General features: G+C 42.8%; 1 protein-coding gene across 1 annotated transcript; it reads left to right on the top strand.

The window, feature by feature from the left end:
• Positions 1 to 7970: 7970 nt before the first annotated feature.
• Positions 7971 to 10902, top strand: FZD10 (frizzled class receptor 10). Its single transcript, XM_069960968.1, has one exon. The coding sequence runs from the start codon at positions 8247 to 8249 to the stop codon at positions 9996 to 9998; it is 1752 nt and encodes a 583-aa protein (XP_069817069.1). The 5' UTR covers positions 7971 to 8246; the 3' UTR covers positions 9999 to 10902.
• The last annotated feature ends 584 nt before the right edge of the window (positions 10903 to 11486 follow it).

Here is an 11486-nt window from a genome sequence, read left to right on the forward strand (position 1 = left end):
GGCACCGGTCTACTCATTGTAAAAACAGAAAAGCAATGTACCACTGGTACATTCACTTTAATGTACACTACTGTACAAAAAAAAAGTAAACTATAACAAAAACAAAAATTCCCCCATCCTATTCCAAATAATGAAATGACTTTTTATCCCTTATACAAGAATTGTCACATAAAACATAAAAAAAAAAAAAACTATACATGTTTAGTATTGCCATGTCTATAACGACCAAAGCTATAAAACTATGATTGTTGGTGCAAGCTGGAAAAAAAAATATTTTAAAAAAACAGTGGCAGAAATCAAAAATCAAATTTGTAACACTTGGTATCAATAAAAACTATACATCTTCCAGCAAAAAAGGAAAAAAAAACCTCACCTGGCTATGTTGGCCAAAATAAAACAATATGAATCTGTGATGAAAATAGTTTGGTCACTAAGGAGTGAAAGGAGAAATCGGAAAAATGTAAATCAGACAAGCAAGGGGGTGCGGGAAAATAAAAAACAAGTCAATAAAGCTGGAAGAGCCGGGTACATGACATACCCAGTTTTTAGCCAAAAGTGACATCCGGCAGCCATCAACGGGACCCCGATGCTGCGCTATGGAGGTACGGGGGCAGGTAATTTTATTACTTTCCCACACCCCCTACCGTCCTAACTTTTTTAAAAAAAATTTATGGCACTTCTTCTTCAATGGAAACATGAAGATCAATGTTGTGTCCCAAAGACCCACTGACCAGCAAAGTGAAGATAATTGTTAATCTGACCATTTCAACACTCACACTAAGAAGTTCACAATTTAGTTACCGAGTGTTTTATGACCTAAAAATAATAGCTACCTCTATTAGCTTTGTAAGAAGAAGCCATCTTGTGCAAATCACCAACACAATATTTTTCTTGCCCTCGACAGTTTTAATTGGTTTTGCAACTTTAGAAAAACCGTGATTTACTTTCCTTCGAACATGAACGGTGTCAACTCTTCTTCCCCAGGGAGAGCTCTCCTCGTTCCTCCCCATACTCGAGCATACGGACTGTAACTCACACTGAACAAACATAACCATCTCAGATCAATAACTAAAGCCATGGAGGAGTTCCTTACTGTCTGTTCCGGAGATCTGGGAGCGTTCCATGCCGCCGCTGTATTATGTCTACAAAATATTTAGCTATGGTTTAAATTTTTACATTCCCCATTAAATATTCAGTTTGTAAAATATTTCTCTCATTGAGAGTTATATGTTCGGGAGCCTAGAGGTATAAACAATTAATGGCACTTCTTCTAATATTTATGAGTGGGAGAGAGAGCGTCATCCTTCTAAGAGGCAGCTAAGGATTGCTATTAGAAAATCCTGTTTAATTGCAAAGTTCCATTAAAAAAAAAATAAAAATAAAAATAAAGAAAGAAAATAAAAATCCCCACACTGGAAGTGTATAAGGTCTAATAAGATTTTCCCATTAATTTAAACATATCGTTATTCCCACAACGAAGCAAATGCTTTCTTTTTCCCCTTTCATCCGTGCTTAAATATGTAAATAAAATGTCCAAAGTCATTCTTCAAAGAAGACAAAAGACATACTAAAGGCAACCATAAAATTCCTCCCAATTCTCCATAACATTTGCCAGAGGGGGGTGGCATGCTGCATCCAAGCCTAGCAGCGGGGAGTCAGGCTACTCCAAGGAGCGGCTCATCTTAAATCCCACACGCAGGGAAGCCATTCTGCCTGATCTATGAAAGCAGCCCCCTCCTCTATGTTAGGTACACAGGTCTTCCTCCCCCCCCCCCCCCCCCCCACTTGCTTGTTTCTCCCTTTCTTTCTTTCATTCAGTCTGATGCACTTATACGGTATATATTGTCTTTGGTTTTGAGCCGTATGATGTTGTCTGTAAGAAAGTTAAAAGAAAGAACTTTAAACATCTGAAAGAAACATGAAAGATACCATGCAAAGCTTATTATAAGAACAGCTGCTAATATCAATCATATACATAATGTAAAGGTTTAGGAAGATTCTTGAAGATATATGGGGGATAAGGTGCGGACATTTTTCCGGACTTTCCTACGGTAATACCATAGTTATCCGTCCATCGACAATATTACATTCACCAAACATACGCTTTAGGATTAAAGGGGTAGTGCGGCGGTAAACAATTATTCACAGAATAACACACATTACAAAGTTATACAACTTAGTAATGTATGTTATGTCTGTGAATCGCCCCCTTCCCGTGTCCCACCACCCCCGCACGTGTACCCGGAAGTGTGGTGCATTATACATACCTGATCCGTGTCGCGCATGTCCGCCATCTTGTGCCAAGACGTCATCTTCGGACGGACGGCCGAACCGCTCCGACCGTCCCTAGTGCTGGCCGCCTTCTGTAGCGTCATCAGATGCTCAGCCGCGATTGGCTGAGCATGACTGTCCTCAGCCAATCGCGGACGCTGCAGAAGGTGGCCGGCACTAGGGACGGTTGGAGCGGTTCGGCCGTCCGTCCGTCCGAAGATGACGTCTTGGCACAAGATGGCGGACATGTGTGTTATTCTGTGAATAATTTCTTAGCGCCGCACTACCGGTACTCCGGCGCTGATTTAAAAAAAGCAATCAATCAACCATAAACATAGTTTTCCCACTTACCATCCCTCCTGAGTCTGCCTCCATTTGAATTTCCTGCTGTTTGCAGGTCCCTGAAGCTCCAGTTGGTGCCTTTATTTTTTCTTCACTTCCTGGTTTGGGCTTTCCCATGATGCACTTTGTCTCCTGTGATGTCTAACTGACTCTGTAAAACTGTTAGATGGCTTACATCTTGTTCAGCCAATCAGAGCTGAGCAACCTGAGTCATCTGACAAAGGAAGGCTGGCCTAACCGGGCTTAGACCCGCCTCCCTTTTGATGATGTCATTGTCACAAAATGGCTGCCACAGAAAAGCCTGGGGTCAACAGTCATTAGGTAAGAATGAGTTTACTTCACTTCCTGGTGGGAGATTGAGGGGGGGAAAGATAGGGAAGGGGGTCAGATAGGTGATTGAAGCATATTACAAAGATATCTAACTTTTTAATGTGTTTCAATTACTAGGAAAAAGCTGGAGTACCCCTTCAATGCCCCTTTGAGGCAGGAATAAGGAACCTTTGTCCCTTGAGCTGTTGTAAAACTACAATTCCCATCACGCCTGGAGAGCCTTTGGTTTTGCAACAGCTGGAGGGCCAAAGGTTCCCCATCCATGCTTTAGGCTATATTCCCACAATTTTTACCTATGCAAAATAACGACCGTTAATAATGGTCGTCAAGAATGATCGTGGCTATTATTGACAGCTGTCATTAACAAACGACGGACGTTATTTTGTTTTAAAAAGACGTTGTGGGAACATAGGAACATGGGAGCCATAAAGGACAACAACGGCAAAAAAGAAAATTCCCAGCAATTAAAACACATTACAAAGTTATATAACCTTGTAATCTGCCTTAATTACCGGTCTGGCCCCCTTCCCTATGTCCCCCTTTCTCCTCGGCCCCTTTGCCCGGAAGGATTAAAACATATACTTATGTGATCCCTGCTGACCACAGAATCTTTGTCCGCCGCCATCTTGTGTTGACGACGTCATCGGCAGCGTCACCTGATGACTGACAACTTGCTCAGCTCCGATTGGCTGAGCAAGCTGTAAGCCATGTGAGAAGGCTGAACGAAGGGGTGGAAATTTCAACCCCCCGAACCAGGAAGTGGTGAAAAGCAGAAGACGGTGATCAGCGGCACGGCGGGGTCCCAGGATGGCCGAATTTCGGGTGGTGTCAGGCTCTCCAGTGATGATAAGTATAAAACTTAACCAGAGTTATCCTCTAAGAAGTTTTCTGGTTTTATGTGAATTTATCTTAATTATTATATAATGGAAAGCCATATAACTTTCTAAGTTGCATTTTAAAAGGTCTTGTCCTGGATTCAACAATTGTTGAACATTTGCTGTACCCTATATCACACTGTATAATGGACCTGAACAAAAACAGGCTGGCGCCACTCTGTCTGTAAGGCTGCATTCACACGTTCAGTCATTTTCAAGGTCCTTGGATGAAGTCCGCTATCCACCTCCGTGATCTGTGGAAAACCATCCATTTTGCATCCGTTTTGCATTCGTGTCTGTGTTTTACATGAATCTGTATAAGGCTTTATAAATTACACTGATTACATCACATCCGTGTTTTTCGCGGATAGTACGGATGCACATGGATGTAAGTTCCCTATAATCCATAAAAAAACACAGATCTCATAGACTTGTATAAGGCACTCCGTGCTGTGATCTCATCCGAGTTATGACATGTCCTATTTTTTCCCAAAACGGATTGCAGATCTGTGAAAAAAAGGGACCGTGTGACTAACCCAATAGAAAGCAATGGGCTATAAAATTATGCATGATCACGGACAACTTCACAGAATATGTGAATAAGGCCTTAGAAAAAACATTCTGGACCATTTCTTTAATCCTTCACTTTTTAGAGAAGGGGCATTTATCATTCTTGCGTCTTAGTGCAGAGAGCAAAAAGTCACAAATTTTCGTCCAAATGGGTTTTTTGCACCAAAAGTTGTGAATTTTTACTGGTGCACAACAACAGTAGATGGGCTGACGGGGGGAGGGGGGGGACAACATGGCACATGGCACAGGGCCCTCAGTTCACTGTACACGAAACTTGGAAAAGAAAATGTATCTTAGTGTAGATCTGGCTACAGAATTCCCCCTTTAATGTGGTGTCTTATCTTGGAGGGGCACTTTAAGTGCCTGCACGTCCTCCGAATCAAAGTGACCGGTGTTAGATGTGCAGATAATTGAGATAATGGTGGGAGATTACTGGCGCTACAAATGGGCGGCTTTGAACAGTGATGTCCCAGCCATGTTACTGATAAGCGTCTGGTCAGCCTGACTGTTCTATGGCAAGGGCAGGGACCTCACTGCAATCTAGATCAACTTTGTCAGCCTCTTCCCTATTTCAGATGCAAACAGAAGCTGAATAGATTGCAGTCTGTTTGTCCACCCCCCTGGATCATCTATGAAGCTGTCAATATTATCAGGAAAATCAAGGGCTTTCCTCCTCGAGGGGGTCTGTAGTAGTCAGCTACTCCATCAGTCTGTCCCCTACACTCCTCTATAATACTCTGGAATCTGATTCAGTGCTCTCTGTGGGGCTGAAAAGCTGCCACTGTGAGGTTTCTATAGATGATATGTGATAGATGATGCCACCTTTAGAGACTGGGTCATTGGGACAATTAAGCCCCTATCCCAGAATGTGCCCCGCTGGCTCCAGTGCCACACTTCATTCTCTATCAATGGATTGGTGGAATGTCAACAGACAAAGACCAAGGGCCAAAGTAAATGGACAACATTCCGATTTCTTTTTTTTAATTTATTTTAAATCAGCAGGACAAATATAAGCCCCTGAATGAAACACATAAAGATTATTTGTATGCAGACGTATCATAGTTCTACAGCGCTACATGGATGTCATATGACAAGGCCCGCTCGTAGCAACAAATTTTATTTATTTTTTTTACTTACTCTTTTACATAAATTTTCACTCCCTAAGAAATCGTACGCACATCAGGCATCCTGTTTTATGTGATCGCCATTACAGCTCAGAGATTGTCACCTAGTTTTCCCAAACTACTGAATATTTGCTTAGCTGTTTTCCGGCTTAGGCTATGTTCACATAGCGTAAAAATACGGACATTGTTGCCATCGGCAACAACGGGCGTACTTTGTGTGGTGTGGAACACTGCCTTATCTTGTATGGGATCATATACGCTCCGGCCGTGATCCCATGCGGCGCCGCAAAGAACTGACATGTCAGTTCTTCGTGGCGCCGCATGGGATCCCGGAAGCGTATACGATCCCATAGAAGATAAGACAGTGTTCCACACCACACAAAGTACGCCCGTTGTTGCCGATGGTAGAAACCCATGTCAGTTCACACAATGAAGCGAGCGGCTCCGGCTGCTTGCTTCATTGTGTGCTATAGGGAGTTCTGATGCAGGCTTAAGTACCGGCCGGGATGATCTTTGCAGAGACCGGCCGGGTCACGGAACAGCCGGTCTCTTACGTAGTGTGAACATAGCCTTATTATGGTTGCATGGCTAAGCGGATTTGGAGATCAGGAAAGCTGGGTAACATACACTGTGATGAACACATAGATGTCACCCAGCCTTTCTAAAGCTCAGAACTGCAACTCTTCCTAGCCATGTGGCTCTACAGACTCCAAATATATATATATATATATATATATATATATATATATATATATATACAGTAGATTTATTTATTTGAAGAAGGGGTCCGTAGAGCCTCAGTTGTGAGTCTCAAGACACAGGAATAGCTAGATATCTAGCTATTCCCATGTTTTGAGACTCACAACAGAGTCTCCACAGACCCCTTCTTTGCCTATTCAAATTTTGTAGGGGTCATCAGTGAAGACCTTTAAATGAGTACTCCATTGGATTTTTTTCACTGATCTCCCTAAGCTCAGTAATTGTTGTGTTTTTTAGTACATCCATAATTTTTATTCTAAAATAACAGACACCATTTAGCTGTCTTGTCTCCCCTAAGTGCAATGACGGCTGTTAGTACATTTAAGTGAACTGATTGGCCTTTGGTTGTGTCTTTAATTGAAAAGTCCATTGAATTTGATAGTATAAACGGTGAAAAAAGAAAAAAACAAAAACAAACAACAACGCCCGCTGTTTGCAAAAGACGTCCGAAAATAATTAACATGATCATTATTATGACGTCCGTGCAGACAATGTCCATCACTTTACACACTCTGTGCATTGGACGTCCATCATCCCATTGACTTCAATGCATTTCATTACACTCAATTAAATTGTGGCATTAACGGACGCCTTTTCTCGATTTTGTGCGAACATAGCGACAAGGTGGGGAGGAGGCAGGTGTAGATTTGTTGCGCCGGGTGCAGGATCAGGCACACGGCCAGACGGATTTACTAAGAGGCGTAAGTCTCCGGACGGGAAAAAGGGGACAGGGCCTAACTTAAGACCGACGTACGATAAATCCCCCCCCCCCCCCCATATGTAATGAGTGCCTTTCGTTTGATTCACTGTGGGGAATGCAGACAATTAAAAAAAAAAATAGCGTCCGGCTTTTCTCTTTGTATAACATAGTCTAAAAATGCACCTAGCACCAAGTAAAGCAAAAAGTGGACACATTAACATAAAAAGCATCTGGCGACTAAGGCCAGTCCAGGATGTTCTGTGATAGCAATGAATTATTGTCACTATTGTAAGAGAACAATTTCTAAATATTTACCTAATTCTTACATATATGTTTTATAAATTACATGTATTTGATTTGACTACACTGCTTTGGCACCATAGAATGTATATTATTAGAGTTTGGCCACATCGCATGAAAAAAGCCTCCTATCTATGCGTATTAACCCTTCCTCTTCCTTACATGATTAAAATATTTTTAAGAAAGGAGAGAAAAAAAATGTGAAAGTCTATTGAATGAGGGGGTCATTTGGAAACAATGACAATGAGGATTTATGGCCCATGTAACCGGTTTCTGGAGCTGGCAATAAACTGGAAGTCTTTGTGGAGTGCCCTATTACACATACAGAAGAACTAGCTTCAAAAGACTGTTGTGTTTACAAATAAGCTGCTCCCCCTCCTCACTTCCTACCTGCACTTGAGAGCAGCCATTACTTTCTAGACACTTGGAGAACTTCCCCAGGGAGGGAGGGAGGGGAGCAGGCAAAGTGTGGGAGTGCAGCTCTGGCTGTGCAGGGGTCCTGCTTGAAGACCTATTGCTAAGTAATCAACGTGTCAGCTTCACCTTTCTTATGCAAAGTAGATGTCGTATACGAGGCGGATCTCCAACAGGTTTTTTTTTTTTTTTTCATCATGGGACACAGCCCCCAAAACAGCTGCTCAGGCTGCAGAAAAAAAAGAGTGAGGAGGAGGAGGAGGAGAGGAGGAGTGTCTGCAAGAGCAGGGAAGTGGAACACATTCACTTGGTTGTGACACCAGAGAAGAAGACAGAACAGTCCAGGCAGAGGGACATGTGCGAGGAAGAGACCCTGCCGCTGCTGGGGGCACGCTGACTGCAACTTCTGCAGAACCTCTTGGCTGTGGCCGCAGCTGCTTCCCTTGTATCCTAGGACTGGAGCGAGAGAGAGACATTAGCCTGGAGTTATGCTGCTCTGATCCCCGTATCATCCCAGCCTGTGACTAAATACTAAAGGATCTTCGTCTGTGAGCTGCAGGCATGGATATCGCAGCTCGCCTCTCACGATCTACTCTGCTTGTGCTGCTCGGAATATGCCTCTGCTCAGGGATTAGCTCCATAGACACAGACCGGACAGGCGATGGCAAGTGTCAAGCCATAGAAATCCCTATGTGTAAGGACATCGGCTATAACATGACCAGGATGCCCAACCTGATGGGACATGAGAACCAGAGGGAGGCAGCCATCCAGCTCCACGAGTTTGCACCTCTGGTGGAGTATGGTTGTCACAGTCACCTGAAGTTCTTCTTGTGTTCGCTCTACGCTCCCATGTGCACCGAGCAGGTGTCCACCCCGATCCCAGCCTGCAGGGTCATGTGCGAGCAGGCGAGACTCAAGTGCTCGCCCATCATGGAGCAGTTTAATTTCAAGTGGCCAGACTCTCTGGATTGTAGCAAGCTACCCAACAAGAATGACCCCAACTACTTGTGTATGGAGGCTCCCAACAACGGGTCGGACGAAGCCCCCAGAGGATCTAGTATGCTGCCCCCTGTCTTCCGGCCGCAAAGACCCAACAGTGGCCTTGACAGCCAACCCAAGGATCTACCCAGTAGGACAACTTGTGAGAACTCAGGAAAGTTCCACCATGTGGAGAAGAGTGCTTCTTGTGCCCCCCTATGCACCTCTGGAGTAGATGTTTATTGGAGTAAGGATGACAAAAAGTTTGCCTTTATCTGGATTGCTATTTGGTCTATCCTGTGCTTCTTCTCCAGCGCTTTTACCGTGCTTACCTTCCTCATAGATCCTCAGCGCTTCAAGTATCCCGAGAGGCCTATCATCTTCTTGTCCATGTGTTACTGTGTATATTCTGTAGGATACATCATCCGCCTGTTTGCCGGAGCGGACAGTATAGCTTGCGATAGAGACAGCGGCCAACTGTATGTCATCCAGGAGGGTCTAGAGAGCACTGGCTGCACCATAGTCTTCCTCATTCTCTACTACTTTGGTATGGCCAGCTCCTTGTGGTGGGTGATTTTGACTCTGACCTGGTTTTTGGCCGCAGGGAAAAAATGGGGACATGAAGCTATCGAGGCCAACAGTAGCTATTTCCATTTGGCTGCATGGGCTATCCCAGCTGTGAAGACCATCATGATCCTGGTAATGAGGAGAGTGGCTGGGGATGAACTCACAGGGGTTTGTTATGTTGGCAGCATGGATGTCAACGCATTGACGGGCTTTGTACTCATTCCCTTGGCCTGCTACCTCATCATTGGCACTTCTTTTATTCTCTCCGGCTTTGTGGCTCTTTTCCACATTAGGAGAGTCATGAAAACAGGAGGGGAAAACACTGACAAGCTCGAAAAACTCATGGTTAGGATTGGGGTCTTTTCCGTCCTGTACACGGTCCCCGCCACTTGCGTCATCGCTTGCTATTTCTACGAGCGACTTAACATGGACTACTGGAAAATATTAGCCACGCAAGATAAGTGCAAACTCAACAGTCAGACTAAAACCCTGGATTGTACAATGACAAACTCCATCCCGGCGGTAGAAATTTTTATGGTGAAAATATTTATGCTATTAGTTGTGGGGATAACCAGCGGGATGTGGATATGGACTTCTAAAACCTTGCAGTCCTGGCAGAATGTTTTCAGCAAAAGATTAAAGAAGAGGAGCAGGAGAAAACCTGCCAGTGTCATCACAAGTACGGGAATCTACAAAAAGACTCAGCAACCCCAAAAACTTCACCATGGAAAGTATGAATCAGCCTTACAGCCACCCACCTGTGTATGAGAAAGGGCTGACTTCCTATGTACTGCACAGACTAGCCACCCTAGCTAAAAAAAAAAAAAAAAAACCTGTTTATTAGTCACCACAATGCAGCAAGCCAAGGTAATTCCTTAAGGAAACTCCTCAGCGGAGAAATGACAGGCAGAACAGGGACTCTATATCACTAATACCAATGGCCAGGGTCTTAGGGTGTTGAATTTACTGGATCTCGGAGATGTCCCGTACGTGTCTGGGAACTCTTCCTACTCTTAGCTACTGAAATGCTTGAAAAAAAAATACAAACAAATGATTATTTTTTACAATCCAGTTCCACCGGTTGACTAGATTTTACTTAAGACGTTGACCTCTTGCCCCTCTCCTCGGTCCTCAAGGGCGAAACCGTTCCTCTGAAGACATAACCATAGCGTTTAGTCCTGTCACTGGGAAATAATGTGCAATATTTATTTTTTCCCACTACTTAAAAAAAAAAGAAAGAAAGAGAGAAACGTGTACGTTTCTGCAAAGAGGGCAACAAAAGAGGTTTTCTTGACAAAAGAACTGAGGCCTCCGTCCCTTTTAGTCCCTACCCTGTGGCTTTTTAATGGAAATCAAGCCAAATGTTATACACGTTGGGACTGTTTGGTTAAAAAGGGAGATGGATCAATTCAAAGGGCTTATTGACTCTTTCTATTGTGAAACAAATTCTAGCCATGAATAGATCAAAAAGCACTAGATACCGCAAAGGGAAACTTTGTATGTTGCGTTGCTCTTTGCTATGTGAAATATGCACCATTTTTTTTTTGTTTGTTTGGTTTTTTTTTTTGCTGTACATATATAAATATATATAAATATATATTTGTAACATACAATTATTTTTCATGCTTTACTATTTTATTAAAAAAAAAAAAATAAACATAATATTGTTCTATAGATTGAGAAGTTATTGATAGTTACTAATTCTCGGGGTTTACCTGATTTATTTTATTTTTTTTTAATTTCTGACATTTTTGACCTTGATTGTGTGTGTGAAAGGGTTAAAAGACAATTTTTCTCCTTTAGGAAATCCAGAAGCGGCTACAATAGACGCAGTGCACTTTGAGGACTGTACCTGATAACACATGACATGGATAGGCTTTTAAATACTTTATCTATTGTTATATTATATCTGCTTTTTCAAAGTCTGCAGATCATAAACCTGAGATTTGGATGACTTTCCAAACTCTGAAGTCTCTTCAAAGGATATCTCCAGTGTATTACAGGAAGATGAATAATCTGCTCTATGGTGTGGAACACAACAATTGGCTTTCAAAAGAGACAGTTTCATTTAAATAGCTGAGTGAATAAAAAAAAAAAAATCACTGGCGGCTCTGTGGTCAGCTACTGTGTGAGCACTGATCCAGCTTTTTTTTTTTTTTTTATTAGTCCACATGCTATGAAGGCAAGTCGTGTACATTGGTCCTTTTCACCGCTGAAATTTAAGCACTGTATACTGTATAAGGATGTTATAGGATG

The sequence above is a fragment of the Dendropsophus ebraccatus genome, chromosome 3, assembly GCF_027789765.1.
Source record: "Dendropsophus ebraccatus isolate aDenEbr1 chromosome 3, aDenEbr1.pat, whole genome shotgun sequence".
Lineage (NCBI taxonomy): Eukaryota > Metazoa > Chordata > Amphibia > Anura > Hylidae > Dendropsophus > Dendropsophus ebraccatus.